Source organism: Pinus tabuliformis, chromosome 9 (genome assembly GCF_031772625.1).
Source record: "Pinus tabuliformis cultivar Carrire ecotype Pingquan chromosome 9, CPIR1, whole genome shotgun sequence".
NCBI classification, from domain to species: Eukaryota; Viridiplantae; Streptophyta; class Pinopsida; order Pinales; family Pinaceae; genus Pinus; species Pinus tabuliformis.
The window spans coordinates 655912793-655936662 of NC_142307.1; the positions used below are offsets into that span (position 1 = coordinate 655912793).

The 23870-nt window shown below is 41.8% G+C and overlaps 1 protein-coding gene across 5 annotated transcripts in view; it reads left to right on the forward strand.

The window, feature by feature from the left end:
* Positions 1-588: 588 nt before the first annotated feature.
* The window catches only part of LOC149150361 (uncharacterized), a 106180-nt gene continuing 82898 nt past the window's right edge, over positions 589-23870 (forward strand). Inside the window, exons 1-2 of one of the 5 annotated variants that reach the window (XM_089440385.1) lie at positions 589-1152; positions 1319-1473. In XM_089440385.1, coding sequence (XP_089296511.1) covers positions 843-1152; positions 1319-1473 — 465 coding nt within the window. In that variant the 5' untranslated portion in view covers positions 589-842. The remainder of the gene's footprint in view (positions 1153-1318; positions 1474-23870) is intronic. The other 4 variants (XM_089440380.1, XM_089440383.1, XM_089440382.1 and 1 more) reach the window with 4 other exon arrangements.

Below are 23870 nucleotides of genomic sequence, written 5' to 3' on the forward strand. Positions count from 1 at the left end.
TATTTTAACAGACAAAAAATTATAATTTCAATTCATTCAACATGTTTTATTTTTATTTTATTTTTTTCTGCAAAGTTCCCTATTTCCCCTTCATTCAACATTATTTTAATAATTTTATTTTTTACAATTTCAATTCATTCAACATGTTTTTATTTTTTGTAAATTGGACAATGATGATAAATACATTATAACAAGGATGATATTTTTTGTAAGTACATCATGATCATATTCAAAAATAACACTAAAAATTAAATTAATAGCTTAACATCTATATCCAAAAATAACACTGAAAATTGAACTAATAACTTAAACATTTATGAGTGCTTTTACAACCCACCATCACTTCTATTCTATTCAAGACCGATAGACAATTCATTCAATATAAACCTGTATTTCTGCCCAATACCCTGAGGAAAGGCTTCAATCCCCAAGGCTGGAATGAATGACCTATCTTTTGGTCGGTCATTCAATGTAAGCCTGTATTTCTGCCAAATACGCTGAGGAAAGGCATACTTTGTGGAAGGTTTAAGCTGGGTGACGATCAGATTTATGATATTTTAGTTACAGGAAGATATCCACATGTGGCTGATTTTTGATATTTTATTAAAGGAAGATGTCGACGTGGAAAGATTTCTAAGAATACGACGGGTCCCATTGTTTGTCACGTCGATTGCACGGCTTTAACCGCAGATCCCAACCACAGTGATAGGGACAGCCCTCGACGAGGATATAGGTTCAAGCAAGGCATGGATGATGGGCGTGCACGATTGGGCTGATTATGAGATGCCAATGTAGTTGAAAGGCTTGCGCCTTTGACAGTATCCTTTGCCTCTTCTGCCTAAATGGCGTTCTGTGGTTCTCTGAACGCATTGATTCAATTTCCGTCGAGGAGTTTTTCCCCAGCATTCAAGGGAGCGAAGAAGGGGAGTTGCAAAATTGTCCATGATAACAATAATGTGCGGTCCTCGACGAAGACGAACGAATCAAGTTGCAGCAGGGGCAGAGTCACAGTCACAGGCACATGCACAGACAGGGCTAATTGGGATGTAAATGACAGTGCTAAACTATACAGAATAGAACGTTGGGGAGCTCCCTATTTCTCCATCAACAGCGATGGGAATGTCTGCGTCCGACCATGGGGCAGTTCCGATGGTAGATGCAATTCCTTTTACCCTCTCCTAATCTTGGCTTCGGTGTCATGCCTCGTGGGTCAGCTATGATTGCTATCTATCATATGCCTATATTGTGACATCAATAATCTCACCTTTTGGTGGCAATGCAATGTGACTTCTTGTATTGGATTGGACTGATTGAACAGGTTCAGATGAAATTGATATCATGGGCTTGATTGAATCTCTACAAAGATCGAATATAAAGCTGCCCGTGGTTATCAGGTTCCCCGACATAGTACTACACAGGATACAGAAATTGCAGGACTGTTTTGAAATGGCTATTGTTAGATATGGCTACCAAGTAAGCCCCTGGAGATTTCTTCCATTTCATTTGATTTTCTAAATTTTCCAAACCTTGAATGTAAAATCCAACCAAGAACCATTAATTAGAAGACTGGAGGCAAAGTTTTTGGTGATTTACGATTCCTATGCAATCAACCTCGGGACATGCCTGCAACATTATAATTTAAGAAATAGCTTAAGTCACCTGACATTAAACTGTGTATTCCAAATAAGAGTTCTGACAACCATGTTCCCACAATGGCCATCTTGTCCCCATCTCATACATTTTATCTTTACAACTTTACTGACAACCTAGGGTTTAGGTTTCTGCAACCAACATACAAATACAACATAGGAATAATAATATAACTGTTTTCATAGTAACATCTCAGCTTGTCAATGGGGCATTGGTTCACTGGTGAGGTTGATGAAGTATTGAGTATCCACTAGGGTTCCGTTTTTGTTGTGGTCTGTACCACCTGGATGCCATCCCCCTAAAGTATTGAGGTTGGGTGCGACTCCGGGACAGAATTTTGGCAGACCTGGCACCTAAGTTGCCAAAGGAAGCTTGTGTTATGTGTTGCAGCTCTAGAGCCTTAGGCCATGTTTCTTGAACCAACTTGCAAAAATAAAATAGCTAGTCATCAACATTATGTCAAACAGACACGAGTCATCACATTTACTCAAATATCAAGAAGAAGATATGTAGCAACAAACCCCCGATAAAAGTGCTAAATACTATAAGCAATAATAAAGTTTGTCTCAAATCTAAAAAGAACATAAATGCTGATATCCACAACAGATGCGGAGAACAAGGTTAGTTTCAGTTTTCAACTCTGTGGTTCAGCTTGAGGCATGTTATCTAGCGCTGACAATGCAAGGGATATGGTTCTCTTGCCCAGCTCGAGAGACATTGCTTTCAACTACACTTCCAGTCTAAGATGCACCTCTTGGACACACTCATCAGATTCACTATCCTTTATGGCTCTGAGGTTTGGGGATCTAAATTGGCGAGAGCCGACTGGGCTAGGACTAAGAAAGTCTAGACCCCATGCTAGGACATATGATCCATAAATAGAGGGTTCCTCATGGCATATTCAAATTTGAAGCCGAGTTTGGTGCACATCCTTTGTGCCTCGAGACTACTTTCAGATTGGTCTCCCAACTCTACAGGTTATGGTCTCTAGGCGACTCAACCTTGGGATGAAAGCACCACCTCTTCCTAACACTTTACTCCCCAGAGGAGATCTGTTGGGCTCCCCCATTGGACGATGACGATGTTGTTTTCTCTAAGACCTATTTGCTCTTCCACTCTGTTGACATTTTTATCGATCACCTCCCTCGTTCCTTATTTCTTTGTGACATTATTTGGTCACTGCTTCATGGCTTTATCACATATTTGTTAGTTTAGCTTACTTTATGTTTTTGGAGGTATACTTAGGCAGTTCTGCAGATGCTTATAATTGATTGTACTTTTTCCCTTCAATCCAATTGACCTATCTTTTGGTCATTCATTGGACATTAATATAGTTATCTTATCTTACAACTACAATAAATGTGAAAAGCAAGGTTATATTCGTCCTTACAATAGGTAGATTACTTCTAAGGAAACATGTAGCTGTAAGGTTTTGTAGAGCAAACCAAGTTTGTCGTTTTGGAAAATATTAAGGCAATACAAAGGCAGTTTAGTGAGCCAAGTTGTTGCATGAAAAATTTCTGATAGGGAGAGCCTAAAATGACAATATCAATACAACAGGTAAAAATTCTTCCTTGTTTAGAGCTGCAAAAAATGATTGGTTTAACAGCCCAATTTTGAGATTCTGAATTTTGTGTATGCTGTCAATAATCTGCAAAGCCTCCTGGCATATAATGTATGCACATTTGTAAAACATCCCAAAATTCTAAAACAGGAGCTTAGGTGCAAATGTCTCATTAGGTATGGGATGCACACAATTATCGTGCAAATATCATAATCCCTGAGCTTCCTGCAGAAAGGGGGTTATAAGTCTATTATATGATGTAATGGTTAGAAGTCGACTAATTAAAGGTAACTGGCCATATTGCTAGAGATCTATTTGGGGCTTTGAATGTTCATTGGCTAACCATGAGTTGGTGAGAGGGGAGCCAAGTGGGTGGAGAGAAAAGTTAAATAAATATCGAACAAGTAAATGTTGAAAAATTGCTCATATAACGATGGAAAATTACTGCCTTTATTCCACTTGAGCAAATTTTTTATGTGTGTGTTAATTTCTGGTATGTTCTATGCTTAAGAGCAATTTACTTCAATTTCTTTATTAGCTCAATATCAATATCCAGTTTAGCGATCACATCAACATGATAGTAAAATGCAGATAGAACATAAACATAAACAGTAGAAGACAAGCCAAGACAAGATGACACAAGATGTGGCGCCAGCCAGGGACAAACCCCAATGTGGGGAAACCCTTGATCAATTCTTCTTATATTCTTCAATAGTTCAGCAGAGAGAGATAGTACAAATTTACAAATCTGATAATTTATGACAGCAGCAGATAAGCCCTGACCAGAAAAGTCAATGCTGGTCAAACAGGGCAGAATCAACGTTGCACGAAGTGGGAGCGAAGCGGAAGCGTTTTTTGGAAGCGGGGACGCCGAACCGTCATTTTCCAAAAATCTAGGAAGCGAAGCGTCCGCGGAAGCGTCTGCTATATATATATATATATTTTATATTTTTTTGCATTTATACTCAAAACAAACATCCCAAATACCAAATTAATTGTAGAAGACATGAAAACATGCATATTTTTGCATAAATCAAGATAGATATAACATCCATTGTACATTAATGATCTAGAATCTAGATTCTTCTCCTCTTGTCTAGCCTTTGCCTCTACCTCGATTGTCTAGGGATATTAGTCAACATTGCCCAATTTTGATCAAACTACCTAATTCAAGACTTAAAATATGGTAGAAAAAGCTTAACATGTTTGATCGATGATTTTGACTTGATTGAAAGGTAATTTTTTGCTAAGGGCGTGCCGCGTGACAAAGGAGTTCAACAATTAACGCCACCAACACCAGGGTACATATAGGGCTTGGTGCTCTTGATTAAATGCTAATCGCATACCTTCATACTTGATATAATCTAATGAAATGCCACAATCCCATTGATCCTGAATACCTGAAAACTGTTAAGTCTGCTGAATTTTGAATAGGATATGAAATTCTATTTTCTCCATATGAAGTCCAATGAGGCTGGAACCACTCTCAAACATTCTGAGTCATTTCATGGTAATGTTAAAAATTTAAGTAAAATGATGAAAATGAAAAATAAAGGAGAATGTCACTTTTACTTTAAGAATTTAACATTACCATGAGGGAGCATCTGCTATATTTATATTTTTTTTTGCTTTCATTTGTCACCCTAACCCAAGGTGGACCCACCCCCAACAAGCAAACTCACCTAAAATTTAAAAAAAAATTGAAAAAAAAAAACGATTTTCTAAATGCTTTTCCGAAAGCTTTTCTGGAAGCGTACGGAAGCGTCTGGGAAGCGTCTGGGAAGCGCCTGGGAAGCGTCTGGGAAGCGCCGTACGAAGCGCGCTTCGGCGCTTCGGAAGCGCCAGCGCTTCCAAATTTCCAGGAAGCGTCTAAAAATTTCGGAAGCGCGCTTCCGGCCAAGCTTCCTAGGCGCTTCCGTACGGGACGCGCTTCGGGGCTTGGAACGGGGGGGGGGGGGGGCGCTTCGTGCAACACTGGGCATAATTCTTCCTCGAAGTAGCTCGGTCAAACTCAGTCAACTTCACCCTCCAACAGTCAGCCCAAAACACTGCTCATAATTCTGTTTACATTCCGCTGTTGGTTGCTGTTCTGGTTAGGGCACTTGCTGCAGCACTAAATTCCCTTGACAGTCTCCGAACAGTCCCTTAGAGAGCTGCGACACACCCTTGAGGAGCTCCTCCCTTGCTACGATGCTGCCTTAGGGCATATGCCAACCCTTGACTGCCCTATGCAGCCCTTGCTGTGGTGCTTTGGCTTGCGGCCTAGCACATAGCAACCCCTGTAGCAAATGGCTCCCCAAAACAATGCCCAAATACCATCAGCCCTCCACAAAACACTGCTGCAACACTGTTTGCTGCACTCCTGGTTAGGGCACGTCCTGTAGCCCTAGTTCCACCATACAGTCAGCAAACAAACCCTTGTATGGCTGCGGTTCACCTTGGAGACCCTCTACTCATGCCACGCTGCCTCTTAAAGGTGTTATCCACCCTTGACAGCCCTTAACACAACCTCCAGCTGTGTGCTATGGCCTGCGGCCTAGCACAACAACTTGCTGTAGCTTTCAGCCTTCACAAATGTCACCCAAACAATCCCAAACAACAGCGTTTATCTCCCTCATGAACTCGACCTAGCTGCCATGAACCTCGGCCTTAGGAACAACAATATATCAGCCCAAAAACAGACCCTTGTACCTTAGCTAACTCGGCCTCTAGCACAGGTTTCAGACCCTTCTTCTCACGCTGTCCAAGACTCCTTTCTTTGCTGTTGCTAGGGCTTGAGATCTTTCTTTCCACCAAGTCCTCCTTTGGAGAGGACATACCCAAACAAGTGGAGAGAGAGATCATGAGATGATATGATGAATTAATGAATTGATGGTATCCTCTTTTTATATGCAACGTTGAGGATGAGTTGGGGGTTAAAATCCCTGTTTTGCTTGCTGGCCGACCTTGACAATTTGTCAATAATACAAATAAATTCATATCTTCATTTTTACATGTCGGAATTGGATGATCTTTAGATCAATCCCACACCTCTCGGAGAGTGGAATCCAAGAAAAATATCAGCTGTCATAAATAAGGTGACCCATATGGAGTTGGCCCTAGTTGCCAATTTTAACAATGTGCAATATATTTGTCTCTCTGCATTTCATCAACTTGCCCAAGCCTTATATATGGCCATATTAGGGAAATAGGAAGTTTATCAACTTTCTATTGAAGTTCTAACATCTGTCTTTGCTCTTATAATTGTTGGATCTCAAACTTGAGTGTAGTGAACAAAGTTCGTACTTCAAGTTAAATACTCCATAAGACTTGGAATATGTAGATCTCCATTGAAGATACACGAATATATATTAAAAATGTATGAATGATAATGATGTACAAATGAGAGTGAGGGCCTGCGTATATACCCTAGGTGGGTGCCTCTTCATAGAAGGTCATGTCCGATTTAGACATGCCTCTTTAGTGTTAATTACTAATAAACTAATCATTATTACAATTATCATCATTATTTATATATATTTTATTGATAACGTTGCCTTCCCCTTCAGCAAGCTTTGTCCTCAAAGCTCTCTGATGAAAAGGCTTGATCCCTTTTTCTGTTTCGAATGTCTTCTCATCTCGGAACTGTCATCTTTGTTGATACAAGTTGATATGATCCTCTAAGTGATAAACAAAAAATTCGCACTGAGAACTTGCGTTGACTGAAAACTTGTGATGAATAGTTATCACATGGTTGGATTGCACTGACATTAGTAATTCATAACATTGAGGGAAAAAGACTAGGACCTATGCTAAAATAGCATAGGTCTAGAGTGAAGGGAAGTTGAATGAGTTAACAAGGCTCAAAGCTTGGACACTTGGACTTTTAATGAAGAAATTAGAACATTGTTTTACTGTGAAGATAAAATCCTATTACTTTTTGAAAAGGAATTGCGGTTGAACCACTCAGATCAACTCTGTAACAGAGCATACAAAAGACCTAGAGGCTAAGCATTGCAATGTATGTATTTAAAACCAGAAATTGTTCATAGCAATCCACCCAGATAACTTGTAGACTTCCTATCTTTGTCAGTCGTCTCCCTCCTAGCATTGATCCTATCCCAACCAATAGTTTCATTGCCATGTTGTCCATACGGTTGAGCTAACAATACAGTCTTTAAACTAAAATCCCGCATCTTTATGAGTGCTTATAGCACCATCGAAGGTTCACTCTCGGGCTGCTTTACCTTGTCCACAATATTCCACAACTCTATTAGCCTGTCATTAAGAACAAGTTTCTAACCAAAGAAAGAATATCCCATAGCTGTCTGCATTTAAAACCTGTCTCACTGTAGTTGAAAATTAAGGTACATGTCCTTGCAAATTCTCTACCTCCTTGCAAACTGGCTTTCAATAACAAACCAAAGCATCAATATTAAACAATTTTGCTTCAACTTATACCACAGAAGCTGGTTTACTAGTGTTCTATCCATGCTTATTAGTTACTTAGTAACTGCATTCCTTCTTCTTTGCTAACATTCCGTGTGTCCATGAGTTAAAAAGAGGACAGTGATAGACGTAAGTCTTATGGAAACGGATTTGGATGCAGATCTGGATACAGATCTGCTGGATCTTTGAAAATGCAGGGACTGAACAGGGGGAAATGATATATTAAAAAACCATGAACTAGAAACATAGAAAATTGAATATCCGAATATATTTTGCTCCAAATCACTCTCACAAACTCAAAATTACAGATTTCTCTGAGAAACACACAAGAGCTGGTAGGTGCCTTAAACTCTACGTTTACTTTTCAGTTTTCCATAGAACCTATTAAACATGACACGTTTTCATCCACAGGTTCTTTTTCAACTCACCTCAAATTGAGAAAATAAAACTGTATCTTTTAAACAAACCAAATCTACTCTAAGTCCTCTAATTCACTTAATGTCTTATCTTTTTTTCGTGTAAATCAGCTTTTTATATTAAGACAACCAAACGTTATTACAAAAGGTCTGCTTGTGCCGAAAGAAGCCTAAAGCGCTACTTCGCGAACACAACAGCTTGAACAAAAGGACCTCCTTTAGAAAAGCCGGAAAGGATAGACTATCCACCTTGGCCCCGAAGAGAAGACAAGAAGAGAGCAGTGCTAAGCAAGAAGTAACCAGAAGAACAGAGAAACAAGAGCAGAACAAAGAATTCTACCCAACGTGGGTAGAATCAACTGTTCGGCCTTTTTTTCCTTTCTTTTTACCAACTTTGATCCAACCAAGCTGACTCTGCTGGGCTGGTAAGATTTGCAGACTGAGCTGGGCTGATGGAGAGAGCTCCTTGTCTGATTCCGATGGAGAGGATTCATGAGTCCTTTTCTGTGAGTTAGGTGGGGCAGTGGATTCCTCAGGACCAGTCGAGGGCGGATCCTGTGCCAGCGTTGCATCCATACCTTCCTCATCCCCTTCCTCTTCATCTGAGCTGGAATCAAATACATCCATGGGGGGAGGATCATGAGGTTTCCAGCTTTTGGATTTCGGCTTAGAATTGGCTTTCTTCTTTTGGGCAGGCATCGATGGACATGAGCTCTGAAGGTGCCCTGTGAGATGGCAATTTCGGCAGCGAAACGCTGTGTTCTCGTAATCCAGGGTCTGAGTCCAATGGAAGTCTCTGATTTTGAGAATAATCTGATCAGGTAGACCTTTGCTCACGTCTATTTCTGCACATATTCTGGCGAAGGTATATATGCCCTTTTCCCCTCTAGAGGTGTCTGTGGCTAGAAAGTGGCCTAGAGTATTGCCGATTCCTTGAAACACAGCAAAGTGCCATAAAGGCCCCGGGAGATTAGGAAGTTTGACCCAGATGGGGATTTTGGTAATGACTGCTGTGGAGGGATCGAAATCTGGGAACCAAGGGGTTAGGAATAAGCCTGCTGAGTCCAAACCATGGGCCTTCAGTTAATGCTTTTTGGTAGTCCTCACTGAAAGCAAACACTACAATGAAGAAACCTTTTGAGTAGAAAAAAACCTTGCAATTGTTGGTCCATTTAGAGTGAATCCATTGGTAGAGATCTGCTGTGCGTGGCCATAGCCCATTGAACCTGCAAATAATGCCAAGCTCTGCATACATATGGAATTGCCCATCCAGCGAAGGATCCATTATTTCAATGGAGGGGGTTTCCTCCAGTTTGTCCACCAAAAAAGGTTTTGGAGCCTGAGCTGGTGGAGCTGTATTCTTGGGCATCTGAGCATGGACAACATCTTTATATGAAAAAGCCGCAGCTGAAGATGACTGTCCAACAGCTCCCCCTCTCAAGCGAAGGGTAAAAATGATGGAGGCATTTCTTTGAATGCTGTAAAAGGAAAGGGGATAGAGATCCTCAGTTGTTTACCTTTGTAGAGGAGTCGTTGAGATGCATAGGGAATCCCCAACTTAAATTCCAGGATTTGCTTGAGGTCCTGCACTAGATCCGAAGAGCTCACCCACTGTAGCAGAGTTTTGCCTGTGAGGAGCACGATCAGGATCTGGAACGATGCAGAGATATCCTGTTTCTGCTTTCCTCTGCAAATCTGAGATGAGAGGAAACTGGTGCATGCACAGCTTGCTGAGAGCCCAGCCTGTGCCTGTTTCCTGTTTTTCTTCGCGGCGCCATTTTCTGCAGGTCGAGCAGAGGCCAGACGGTGGCTGAACACTGCAACTCACGAAGGTTTCTCAAAGCCTCTCCAGAAAATCCATTCTGCGTGTGGCTTGAGATCAGGCCCCTCCTTGAGACCAAATCTCGGTGAGGCCTTTTGTCAAACATTTGCCGTGCATCCTCCCTGCTTTGGCATTTTGCATATATTTTGAAACCAAGGTTTCCCAGAATGGTTTTTGTCTCCACTCCGCACATCCTGGAATACCGCAGGGACGTAGATTGTTCCAAAGGAAAACATGCATATTTTATAACCCATCTCCCCGCCCATAAACAGTTTGGGAGAGAGCAGAGGGTATCCACAGACTTTGAAAATGATATCTCAAGCAGTGGAGGCCATTGCTCCTCCTCTAACAAGAAGGCGTATCCATTTGTGCCGTCGAATATGGTCCTGTGGGGTTTTTGGGAAACACCTTCATTCGTTGAGCAGACCTGGAATAAATCGTCGATTCCAAAATCTGCTCTCCTGCCAAAAATGACCTCATTTGCACCGGAGCTGAGCGGGTCCAGAAGGGTGAACAGGGCCACCTCATGACTGGAGCCAGGGATTCCAAACGCGATGGAGTTGTGTCTTGCCCGGGCTGCGTCGTCCAGGGAAGCTTTAGAAAGCAGGGATAACCTAGCCGAGCACGCCATCTCTCGAGTTGTCATTACATCCCACTTAATGTCTTATCATTATTTGAGACTTAGACATTTAGGGAAGCCCTACATTATCAATGATCATCTCAAGTCAAAGTGTGGGAGTGTGTTATTGAGGCGAGAGTGGATGACCACTCCAAGTTGCCCTTGGGTTCGCATTTAGTGACTTGGGATTTTGTGATCTTTGTTGTGAGCTTGAATGGTAACAGAGATCATGCTCAACTTCACAGTGAGTCAAGCCACAATTGTTGATGATGAAAGCTTCTGGTATACTGTGTTATTCTCAATGAGATGCCCGACGTTTCGGGTGAACACTTCATCCGTCTTCAGGGACATAAAGCTTAACTGATGATCTTCTCATACTAAGCAAGGTGCTTGTTTAAGGTCATAGAGAGATTTCTTAAGTTGACAGAGCAAGGGAACATGTCTATTCTATGCAAACCCTTCTGGCTACCACTTATAAATCTCTCCTTAAAGAACTCCATGGAGAAAAGCACTATTGACATCCATATGATGAACCTCCTAATTCAATGAAGTGGTTATAAATGGGTTATAGATAAAATCATCTAAATGGAGTCCCCACTGGAGCAAAAGTCTCTAAATGGTCAACGCCTTCTTCCTTAGAGAAACTTTTAGCAATGATACATGCTTTATATATCTCCAGCTATGTTGCCAGGAAACGTGGGTTCGGGGACGGGTACGGGTGCGGGGACGGGGACAGGTACATCATTTTTCGAAACAGGGTGCGTGGGTTCGTCGGGGTTATATATATATATATAATTTTATAAATTATAATATATATGAATTTGTATATTTTTCAACTTTAAACAAGAAAACTAAAATATTTATGATTTAAACTTTAAATATTTAAACATGCACATCATTGAACATTCAACATTCGTAATGAAATTTCAAAATTTTTAGTTTGATATCAAGTGCAAATTGGAGTTTACATATTAATAAGAATCATGATATATGTCCATTGTCATACTACATTCAAACTTTGTCTTAAGGCATCTCCAAACAAGAACTGGGAAATTTTAAAATACTGAAATAAAAATATCTAATAGTGAACAATGGCTTCCTCAAGCGATGTCATCAACATCACTCAGATCTTTAGTTAGCATGCTCTCCTGGTAGGGATCACTCTCATCTTGAGGCTCTTGCTCATCCATAGCAATTGGAGGTAGCTCAATAAGGCCATCTGGTTGTATCTCCTCATCCACACACATAGCATCGTTTGTGTATTGGTCCCATCTCTTGAAAGGACCCTCGTATCCAGGGTCTTTTCGAGATATGAGACAAAGAGTGCTATGAAGGTACACTAAGTTCTCTACCTTCTTTGAGCCCAACATATTTCTTTTTACTAAATGGATAAAGGCATAAGTACTCCAATTCCTCTCGCAAGATGAAGAACTAGCTACCCATAATATTAGGGGAAGCCCATTAGATTAATTAAAAAATAAAATATAAAAGCTAAAATGAACCCCAAAGAACCCAAAAGAACCTGATTTTGGGGTTCCAAGTACCCATCATCAAGGTTCTCCATACCCGTCAAGACAAAAGAGCACAATTTTTTTTAATGAAGAACCCGGTTCTTATGGGTTCTTCTCAAAAGCACTCGAACCCGAATCCGGTACTTGGGGATGAGAACTCGGGACGGGTTCGAGAACCCCACCCCCGGGTTCGGGAACCCATGCAACATAGATCTCCAGTGTTCCATTTGCATCGAACTTAGTTTTATACACCTATTTTCAACCAACCAGATTCTTACCCTTGGGCAAGGGGATTAGGTCCTAGGTTTGATTTTTCATTAGAACAACATATTGAAAGTAGTAATATTAGCATAATCCTTGCAAACAAGAGCCTGTGAAATGAGGGGTAGTCGTCGATGTTCTAGTTATTTTTTAGGGGGGGAGGAGTGTAATATATTGTGTACAAAATAGAAGATGTAGCCCACTTAGGCATTGGTCATAACCTAGCAAGTGGAGAAGTAGAAACATAGAGTTTTGTAGTAACATTGTGATGACTTAGCTCTACTAATAAGAAATTAGAGTGAGCCACTCGAGTAGAAGAGACTTCATTGCTAGTAGTATCAGACAAGTCACTATAGAGGAGGTGCTGGAAGAAGCACCCAAAAGAGGAGGATCATCAGGTCTTAAAAAAGAGGTTTGTTGAGATAGTTGAATGTCAATCATCTGTAATAAGAGTGGGGTAAGATCCTAGTGGACCATGGGATAGAACCTCTTTAAAGACAGTATCCCTCCTTTCAATCACCTTATTGTTGGAAGGATCATACAAGTGATACGCCTTGGAAGTTTTACTCCAGCCCACTAGAATATGTGTTGGTTTGTAGATTGTAGCTTGTTGCATTTATTCTTGGGAATATGGTCCATGCATGAGATCCAAAGAACTTAAATTGAACAACAAATATATTTCTCGAAAGGAGGCATATGCCAGACCAATGTTATCAGAAATGGTGGAATTGGCCTGTCCGACCGGTTTGGAGGCAAAATTGGTTCATTTTGCTACTATGGACCGTTTGAGATTAGTTTGGTACCGAATTGACCGGTTTTGTACGACGTCATATGGTGTGATCTTTTTACCAACGATTTTAAATTTTATGCTGAGTTTCTTGAGTGGTTATGGAGAGATGTTTGCAGGGTTGTTTTGAAGAAGTTCTTGGGTAGCTTTGGAGACTTGGTTGAAGAGCAGAGCTGGAGAGCTTTTGGGCTGATTTTCTTAGGGATATTTGGTGTTGATTTTGTTGAAACTTGAAAATAGCAACAATAAATGCTAAAAATAGAAATGCTATAAATAGCATTTCAGGTACTAGTGTTGGAAATAACAAGAAGGAATGATAAAATAGAAATGCTAAAAATAGCATTGCTATAAATAGCATTTCGAGATAGATTCCAATTTTAGTTAGTCCCTGAACTAAAATTGAGAATTAAAATTCGAATTTGATCTTAGCAGCTGTTTGAAAATTAATTAATTAATTCATCTTGAGTTAATTAGTTGGAGAAAATCAAACATGAAGTCTATGTGAAGACATGCAACAATTATCCCTTTGATTGAGGAAGTTATCCTTTAATTAAGGAGATCAGGATGAGTTGTACTTTGAGTTGTAATTAGTTAGCTCAGTTAACTGAGTTAAGTCCAATTAGATTAGTTCCAATAGTTTGTGGAACTGATTGTGAGTTCAGTTAGTTAATGCATGCATGCATGTAACTAGTGTACTTTAGATAACTGAATATTCTCTCATAAATAACTCTTGCATGTCAGTTCAGACAAAGACCCAGTTGAGATCAAAGGAAGGGACAATGTACTATCAGTTGGAGGAATTTTCCTATATAGGAAACTCATCCATGCAGAAGGAATGATCTCTTTCAGGATTGCGCAGTTACTACAGAGGTCAAAGTAGTGTGTGAGGTGAGAAGCTGGAGGACCCAGGAGAAACTGCGCAAGGAAATAGGAGGCTTGGAGGACTGAAGGAAGGCATATGTGTTGTCTATTCTGTCTATGAGCAGCAGTGAGGGATTGTACTGAGAGTTGGATAGCTGTGTGAGAGCTAAAGCTTGTGTAATCCTGTGATATTTCCACTTGTATGATAATACAGATAGTGGGGTTTTTAGCTGAGGCTTTCCCTAGAGTATTCTTTTGTGGTCATGTGTGATTGATTTCTCATTCTCTGTTATATGTGTTCTATTTGATCTTGCTCAAAATCGATTAAGCTTCCACAAGTTTGATTGTAGAAGTAGATTAAGTATTTTGCTTTAGTACATTGCATAATCAGTTTAATCTACAGTCAGAATTTCTACATGGTATCAGAGCAAAGTTGATCAAAGCGGAGAACAATATAGAAAGAAGGGAGAAGTTCGAAGTTTGAAGTTCTTAATTATAGAAATCAAATTCTTATCACATCTCAAATTTCACCAATGGCGTTCAATGGTTTGAGACTCGAGTATGCCCTGGATGGCAGCTCGAATTATATAGCCTAAAAGGATCTCATGGAAGTGGTATTAGAGGACTACGGTTTGAAGGACTTCATTGATCAAGAAGTCCCCAAGCCAGCAACAGCGATTGCCCAAGAATTGGCAGAATGGAAGAAATGTGTGGCTAAAGCAAGGAGGATCCTTCTGGAGGGAGTTCGAGACCACATTGTCTCGAGTATCCATGGGAAGGAGACATTGTTTTCAATGTGGAAAACATTGAAGGATCTATATCAAAATAACAACGATCACAGGACACTGGCGCTGAAAGACAAGCTTCGGAAAATCAAGTGTGAAAAGGGCAACACGATCTCTACATATCTAAACAAGCTCAACACCTACAGGGATGAGCTTGGAAGTGTAGGAATCACGACAGTCGATGATGACATGGTGAGTCTTGCTCTCCTCGGTCTTCTTAAGAGCTGGCATAGCTACCAAGACTCAGTAAATGGAAGAGAGAAACTATCGGATTGGGAACGACTGTGGTCGGATCTGATGTAGGAGGAGATAAGGAGAAGCACCAGAGATGGTACTTCATCAAAGCATGATGATGAAGAAAATCTAGCCTTGGCTAGTAAGGCAAGGGAAGGAGAAGGATTCTCATTCCAAATCGAGTTCTTCCCATGGAGGGAAGAAGATTGAAAATTCTAAAGTGCGATGCTTTAATTGTCATGAGGTGGGCCATTATGCAACTAATTTTCCATTGAAGAAATCCAAGAAGGGATCCAAGGAAGGATCTGAAGGTGAGGCATTGGCCTCTCAGTTCGAATTGGATTTTACCCTCATCGCATGCATGGTTTCATCGATGATAGGTTGTGGTTGGTTTCTTGATAGTGGAGCCTCATTCTGTAGAAATTTCTGTTTTTCCACCCCGGTTTTCAGTTTCACCTTATTTCTCCCATGTAATTAAATGCCCTTTCCCATAACCATACATTTAACAAGCTGAAAAAAATAAATATTGCTGAAAACACAAATTCTGGAAATTTTACAGAATGCTGGAAATTGCAGAAATAAAAATCAGCAGTAATAAACAACCATTAAAACACATTTAAATACTGAGATTTTTGGTCAACTTGACCCTGGAAAAACCCCCTACAACTCTTGGGGAAAACCAGTTCGAGAGCTCTTCTTTATTTCTGAAAATTGCATTTTTACAGTGAGAAATATTCAGCAAAAAATCAGCAAGAAAATTTACAACTTATCTCTTTTCCCATGTCTCACAGCAAACTGGAAATTACAGCAAACAGGACAGCAATAAATGCTGTACGGCCTCCTCGATTTTCGTGCCCACTTTCAGCATTAAATGCTGCTGTACGGCCAACATTAAATGCACTGTACGAACTGCAATAAATGCGCTGTACGGCCCTCGTTTTGCGTGCAGAAAAATCAGCAAACTGCTCCTCGATTTTTGTGCAAACCACTCCTCGAAAATCGTGCCAAAATCTGCCTTTCACTGTGTGCTGAATCAGCTGTACAAATCTGCTCAACTGCTGCCTTGGAATGTGTGCCAAGCTGCTGTCTCCTTCTCCTCCCTGCTCAGAAATCTCTCTTGCTCTCTTGCTCTCCTTCTCTCAATATGCTCATGAAAGAATGAATGACCTTTTCCTCCTTTTCCTCCTTTAATCTAACCCCAAGTGACTTCTGGGTGATCCCTAAATCCAATGGCTGAAATAGATTGAGATCTAAGGCTGAGATTAAATGCTCATTTAAATCTTACTTTTTATTTTTTAATTCACCCCACTTTAATAAAGATCCAATTAGTCATTTATTTCCAAAGTCACTTTTCCTTTCTAATTTTTCATTGACTTTATAAAAATCACTTTAAAATTAGACTTAGTAACTTTATCACTTAAAGTCACTTTTAAATTAGATTTAACTTTATAAAAATTATAAAGTTACTTTAGGAGAAAAATTAAATACTTTTGGACACTTTTCCCTAGGCCAAAGATCAAAGCCTAAGGGAACCACCTGTCCTCCGGTACCAAATTTCAACACTCCCTCTTACCGAGGAAGGTGTTCCTCACCACACCCATCTTGTCTCTGAAGTAGACATGCTTGCCCCGTGGTAAGGCTTTGGTAAGAATATCTGCAACCTGCTCATCAGTGGAAATATACTCAAGCTTCACAACTCCCCTCTGAACATAGTCTCTGATGAAATGATATCTGATCCCGATATGCTTTGACCTGTCATGAAATACTGGATTCTCCGTGAGTTTAATGCAACTCTGATTATCACAGTAAATCACTGAAGGTCTCAACGGCTGACCAAATAAGCCAAACAACATCTTGCGAAGCCAGATAGCCTCACAACTAGCTAGACTGGCTGCCATATACTCTGCTTCCGCTGAACTCAGTGCTACTAACTGCTGCTTTCGGTTGAACAATGACACTACTGCTGAACCCAACCCAAAACAACACCCTGAAGTGCTCTTCCTATCAGAAGCACAACCTGCCCAATCAGAATCAGTGTATCCTGCCAATCTCACTCCATCTCCCTGCCTGTAGTCCAGACCATAATCCACTGTCCCCTGCAAGTACCGCAAAATGTGTTTTGCAGCCACCCAGTGAACCTTCCTAGGCTCACACATAAACTGACTCATCGTGTTGACTGCAAAACAGATATATGGTCTAGTGTTGACCAAATACATCAAGGAACCAATCAGCTGCCTGTACAATGTGGGATCCACCAACTCGGAATCCGAAGCATGAAGCTTCTTCCAGTTGGTGATCATCGGTGTCGACATGGGTCTACAATCCTCCATGTGGAATCTGCTAAGGATGTCCACAATATACTTCCCCTGCCCCAAGAAGAAATGCCCCTCCTCCTGCCACACCTCCAAGCCCAAAAAGTAATGCATCAAGCCGATGTCCTTCATCTCAAACTCCGTCGCAAGATCTCTCTTGCAGTGCTCTATGAGTCTCTCTGCACTTGTAATGACCAAGTCATCCACATACAGCACCAGAATGAGAGGCTCCTCACCAATCACAATAAAGTAAAGGTTCGGATCTGCCTCACTCTTTGTGAAACCCATCCCCTGCAAATATGTATCTATCCTGGAGTACCAAGCTCTGGGAGCTTGCTTCAGGCCATAAAGGGCCTTCTTCAGTCTGCACACATGGGACTCCTTCCCATGCACCTCAAAGCCCTGTGGCTGCTCAATGTACACCTCCTCTTGTATGAAGCCATTGAGAAATGCGGTCTTCACATCCATCTGGTGGATCTTCCAACCCATCTCTGCTGCTATCGATATAATGGAGCGGATCGAAGTATATCGAGCCACGGGAGCGAAGGTCTCCTCATAATCAACTCCCTCTACCTGGGAGAACCCTCTAGCCACAAACCTTGCTTTGAATTTCTCAATGCTGCCATCTGCAGCATGCTTTACCTTGTAAAGCCATCTGGAAGTAACTACGGATTTGCCCTCAGGCCTCGGCACCACCTCCCAAACATCATTCTTCATGATAGAAGAATACTCCTCCTGCATGGCCTCTCTCCAGACCTGCTGGCTAGCTGCCTCCTCATAGCTAGAAGGCTCAGAGTCAAGGATGCTGGTAACCATCGCCATATAGCTACAAAACCTCTCAGGTGGTCTACTCTCTTTGACCGGCCTCTTCGGCTCAGCAACAGAAGTGGCATCTCTCAAGGTGTCCTGAAGCCACTTGGGCTTTCTCTTCCCTGAGCATGCTTCTCCCGTAGGAGAATGAAACTCCTCCTCCTCATCACCATCAGTAGCCTGAACTCCTGACTGTCTGTCTGCTGTCCTCCTGCCTGCACCTGAACCTGTAGAAGCTGAGGTACCGTGTGAACTATCCATCTGTGGACTCCCTAGTGAACTGCTCTGCATGCTGCCCGGAGCACCACCCCTCTAGCTCGGCGAGCCACTGCTCATTGACGGACCTGACATCCTCATAGATGTACCTCCGGATCCTCCTGATCCCTGCCCACTGGATCCCTGCGACTGACTCAACTGCTGCTGAGGGTCTGGCTGATCCAGATACTCTAACTCCCGTGACCTCCTAAAGGCCCTGTCCTCCTCGAACTTCACATCCCGTCTGACAACAACTCTCCTCTGTGCAGGAATGTAAATCCGAAAGGCCTTTGAGGTCTCACTGTAGCCCACAAAGATACCCTTCTCTTCGGTGGGCTTTAGTTTGGTCCTCTTCTCCTTGGGTATATAGGAGTATGTAATGCATCCAAAGATGTGAAGATGACCAATATCGGGCTTCTTCCCAGAGAAAGCCTCCTCCAGAGTCATGTGCCCTAAGGCACGATGCAAACTCCTGTTCTGCAAGTAAACAACTGTGTTGTAGGCCTCTACCCACAAGAACAATGGCAACCCCTGATCATGTAACATGGCTTTGGTAGCCCCTATGATGGATCTGTTCTTTCTCTCCGCAACCCCGTTCTGCTGGGGGTTGTAAGGAATAGTGAACTCCCTCCTAATGCCTGCCTCCGCACAATAATCAACAAACTCTCCAAGGGTGTACTCTCCTCCATTGTCCGACCTCAGGGACTTGATCTTCCGACCTGTCTGTGTCTCCACAAGAGCTCTGAACTCCTGAAACCGCTTGAAGACCTCACTCTTGGTCTTCAAGAAATAAATCCAGGTCCTCCTGGAGTGATCATCAATGAATAAAACATAGTACTCATATCCACTCAAGGAAACATGAGACATCCGACCGCTCACATCAGAATGAATCAAATCAAGTATCCCAGTCGCTCTGCTGTCACTGCTGGGAAAAGGGGATTTGGCAAACTTGCCCATCGCACAACCTCTGCAAGTATCAAAGTGATCAATACTGAAATTTGGCACACCTGTAGTGATCTCCCGCAATGTCCTCAAGGCTCCATGATACATATGTCCCATCTTGCGGTGCCAAATCTCACACAGCTCAGAACTGCTAGCTCTGCTGTCGGTACTACTGCTCAATGCCAAAAGGGGCTGGAATGCAAACTTGTACACCTTTGCATGGCGTACACCTATCACTCTAGCTGAATCAGCTGGAGTGCCCCTGGGATACATCAACACCTGTCCTCCCCTGAACAGTACCTCATATCCTCTGTCCTCCAAAGCTGAGACGGATATGAGGTTCTTCCTCATCCCTGGCACATAAAGAACATCTGACACTTTCAAGGGAGGTTTGGACTCCCTCTGAAATGTCAGTGTCCCCACCCCGACTGCTCTAACAACTCTGTCATCACCGAGTACTACCTCTATATCAGTGCCACTCTCTGAAAGCTCTGAGAAGTACTCACGGACTCCTATCATATGACGTGAAGCCCCACAGTCCACATACCAGATACCTGAAGATGCTCCGCTAATCGAGGGAAAAGCATGCTCCCTCTGAACCTGTGTGGCAGGTGATCCTGCATTAGAGGACTCACACTTAGTGAACACAAACTCCCGGTCAAAACGACCTGCAAAGTCCTCAATCTCTGCTGAAGCTGCCACGTCCTGGTTCTTCCCCTTCTTCTTCTTCTTCTCCGGACACACAACTGCATAGTGTCCCATCTTTTGACAATTCCAACACTTCACCTTGGAATAGTCCTTCTGTGTGTTCCCCTGTTTACCTTTACCTTTGCCTTTGCCCCCACCACTGCTTGTGGAAGCCTGCTTCTTCCCTTTGCCTTTCTTGCCTCCTGCCACCAGTGCTACATCCTCATCTTGCTCAACTGGCTTGGCTGCCCCAAGCTGACCTTTCCTGATCTCTGTCTGAATGCAATCATCCTAAAACCTCTCCCATGTGGGAAGGGTCTCACGTGCACAAACCCCATCAGCAAAGTTCAACCATGAACGGGGGAGGCCATTCACTGCAATCCGCACCAACTCAGTGGGTGGAATGGCCTCTCCAATCTCTGCCAACTCATCTCTCACATTAGTAATCTTTGTGAGATATCCAGCTGCACTATCATTACCCATCTTAATGTTCCTCAGCTTCTCCTTCAGGACCATCTTCCGGTTTTCATTGGTACTCTGGTAGAGATTGGACAATGCTGTCCACATCTCATGGGCATTGCTCTTTCCTCTCACATGAGGAATGCAATGGTCTTTGATTCCGTCTAGAATCAACCTCTTACCCTTGTTGTTCTTTTTATTATAAGCTATCAACTGAGTAGCATCAGTAGGCACAACAACAGGGTTCTGTGTGGTATGCACCATGATATCCCAGACTTCTGCCTCCTCAAAGATACTCTGCATTCTCTCATTCCAAACGCTGTAATTTATATGCCCATCCAGCCTATCCTCCACCCTCAATCCCAATGACATCCTGCTGTCCTAAAACTGAAAAATAGCACTGCTGTAGTAAAGATAAAACTGCTGTTTATGAAAAAAATCAGCTTGCTGGAATTTTCTGAGTGAAAAATCAGCAGCTGTAATTTTTCCTTTTGTTGTCCCAAACTGCCCTTCAGCACTCAAGCTCCGATACCATGTAGAAATTTCTGTTTTTCCACCCCGGTTTTCAGTTTCACCTTATTTCTCCCATGTAGTTAAATGCCCTTTCCCATAACCATACATTTAACAAGCTGAAAAAAATAAATATTGCTGAAAACACAAATTCTGGAAATTTTACAGAATGCTGGAAATTGCAGAAATAAAAATCAGCAGTAATAAACAACCATTAAAACACATTTAAACACTGAGATTTTTGGTCAACTTGACCCTGGAAAAACCCCCTACAACTCTTGGGGAAAACCAGTTCGAGAGCTCTTCTTTATTTCTGAAAATTGCATTTTTACAGTGAGAAATATTCAGCAAAAAATCAGCAAGCAAATTTACAACTTATCTCTTTTCCCATGCCTCACAGCAAACTGGAAATTACAGCAAACAGGACAACAATAAATGCTGTACGACCTCCTCGATTTTCGTGCCCACTTTCAGCATTAAATGCTGTTGTACGACCAACATTAAATGCGCTGTACGGAATGTAATAAATGCGCTGTATAGCCCTCGTTTTGCGTGCAGAAAAATCAGCAAACTGCCCCTCGATTTTTGTGCAAACCACTCCTCGAAAATCGTGCCAAAATCTGCCTTTCACTGTGTGCTGAATCGGCTGTACAAATCTACTCAACTGCTTCCTTGGAATGTGTGCCAAACTGCTGTCTCCTTCTCCTCCCTGCTCAGAAATCTCTCTTGCTCTCCTTCTCTCAATATGCTCATGAAAGAATGAATGACCTTTTCCTCCTTTAATCTAACCCCAAGTGACTTTTGGGTGATCCCTAAATCCAATGGCTGAAATAGATTGAGATCTAAGGCTGAGATTAAATGCTCATTTAAATCTAACTTTTTATTTTTTAATTCACCCCACTTTAATAAAGACCCACTTAGTCATTTATTTCCAAAGTCACTTTTCCTTTCTAATTTTTCATTGACTTTATAAAAATCACTTTAAAATTAGACTTAGTAACTTTATCACTTAAAGTCACTTTTAAATTAGATTTAACTTTATAAAAATTATAAAGTTACTTTAGGAGAAAAATTAAATTCTTTTGGACACTTTTCCGTAGGCCAAAGATCAAAGCCTAAGGGAACCACCTGTCCTCCGGTACCAAATTTCAACACATTCCACATGACCGACAATAAGAGTCTGTTCAGTACCTTGGAGGAGAAAGACCTCAAGATACTCATAGAGATGGGTAATGATGAAAAGTATAGTGTCTCAGGAGTAGGCACGGTTGTTTTCTAGAGGGAGCATGGAGCTCGCATTACCTTGACAGATGTGAAGTATGTGCCAGGACTGAAGAAGAACTTGGTATTGATTGCGATGCTGGAGGACAAAGGCTATGATGTAGTCTTCAGTAAGGGAAAGGTTTTCCTTAGACACATCACCATGAGACAGGTGAAGAAGATCGGTTCACGAGTCAAGAACCTGTATGCTCTTGAGGTTCAAGATGCATGCAAAGCCTTGAGGAGCAAGGCAACTATTGGAGACTTGGTGGTTGAGAGGGAGAGTAAATTACCTCTCAACATGCAGCGCCAGAAGAAGTCTCAAACAATTGTGAAGGAGCCACAATTGGTGAAGCAACTTCAGGAGGTTGTGGAGTAGCCACAAGTGGAGAAGCCAAGAGGAGACCGAGTGGAGGCATCCACTCATGCAGAAACCTCCATTAGGGGGAAATTTCGAGCCAGGTGGGCAGAGGGATCACATGCATCCATACCTCCAGGTGGGAGGTGGGGCGATGTGGAGTAATAGTCCCAAGAAGGCTGAAATAGGGGTAGGATCCTTGAGGTACCCAGCCTCTTTGATTAAACCTTGCTACGGGAGCCCCGACGAGGAGTAGCAAGACTAGCTGAGTGGGTAGAGACAGATGCGGATGGAGCGGCAGAGGAAGCTTCAACATCAGAGGATGTTTCTAGCCCAACAAGGAGGTCAGTTGGGAGATTAGTTACTTACTTCTCAGTGACTGAGTAGCAGTGCAACAGTGGGCAGCACGATGCAACATGATGAGAGGAGGTGCAGTGCTGGGAGACAGTACCAGCAACAACACGGATGCAGCAGGAGGAATCAGTGTGATTGATGTAGTCAGAGATCAAAGTGACAGAGGCTAGAGCAGTCAGATAGTAAAGAGCACAGAGGTGCAGAGTTTTCAGTCGACAGAGGTAATAACAGTCAGAGACTTTGATGACAGGCATCATTCTGATTCAGGTTGGATATTTTTTTTGTTTCCAGAGTTGCTGGAGTAACAACACTAGGGAGAAGTGTTGCATGCAGAACATTCCAAAGGTTCAGGATCGAGTTTGAGTTGAATGCCTTTCTTGTTGAGAGGGAGTGTTGAAAATAGCAACAAGAAATGCTATAAATAGCATTGCTATAAATAGAATTTCAGGTACCAGTGTTGGTAATAGCAACAACGAATGATAAAATAGAAATGCTAAAAATAGCATTTCGGGATAGATTCCAATTTTAGTTAATCCTTGAACTAAAATTGAGAATTAAAATTTGAATTTGATCTTAGCAGCTGTTTGAAAATTAATTAATTAATTCATCTTGAGTTAGTTAGTTAGAGAAAATCAAACATGAAGTCTATGTGAAGACATGCAACAATTATCCCTTTGATTGATGAAGTTATCCCTTAATTAAGGAGATCAGGATGAGTTGTACTTTGAGTTGTAATTAGTTAGCTCAGTTAACTGAGTTAAGTCCAGTTAGATTAGTTCCAACAGTTTGTGGAACTGATTGTGAGTTCAGTTAGTTAATGCATGCATGCATGTAACTAGTGTACTTTAGATAACTGAATATTCTCTCATAAATAACTCATGCACGTCAGTTCAGATAGAGACCCAGTTGAAATCAAAGGAAGGGACAATGTACTATAAGTCGGAGGAGTTTTCCTATATAGGAAACTCATCCATGCAGAAGGAAT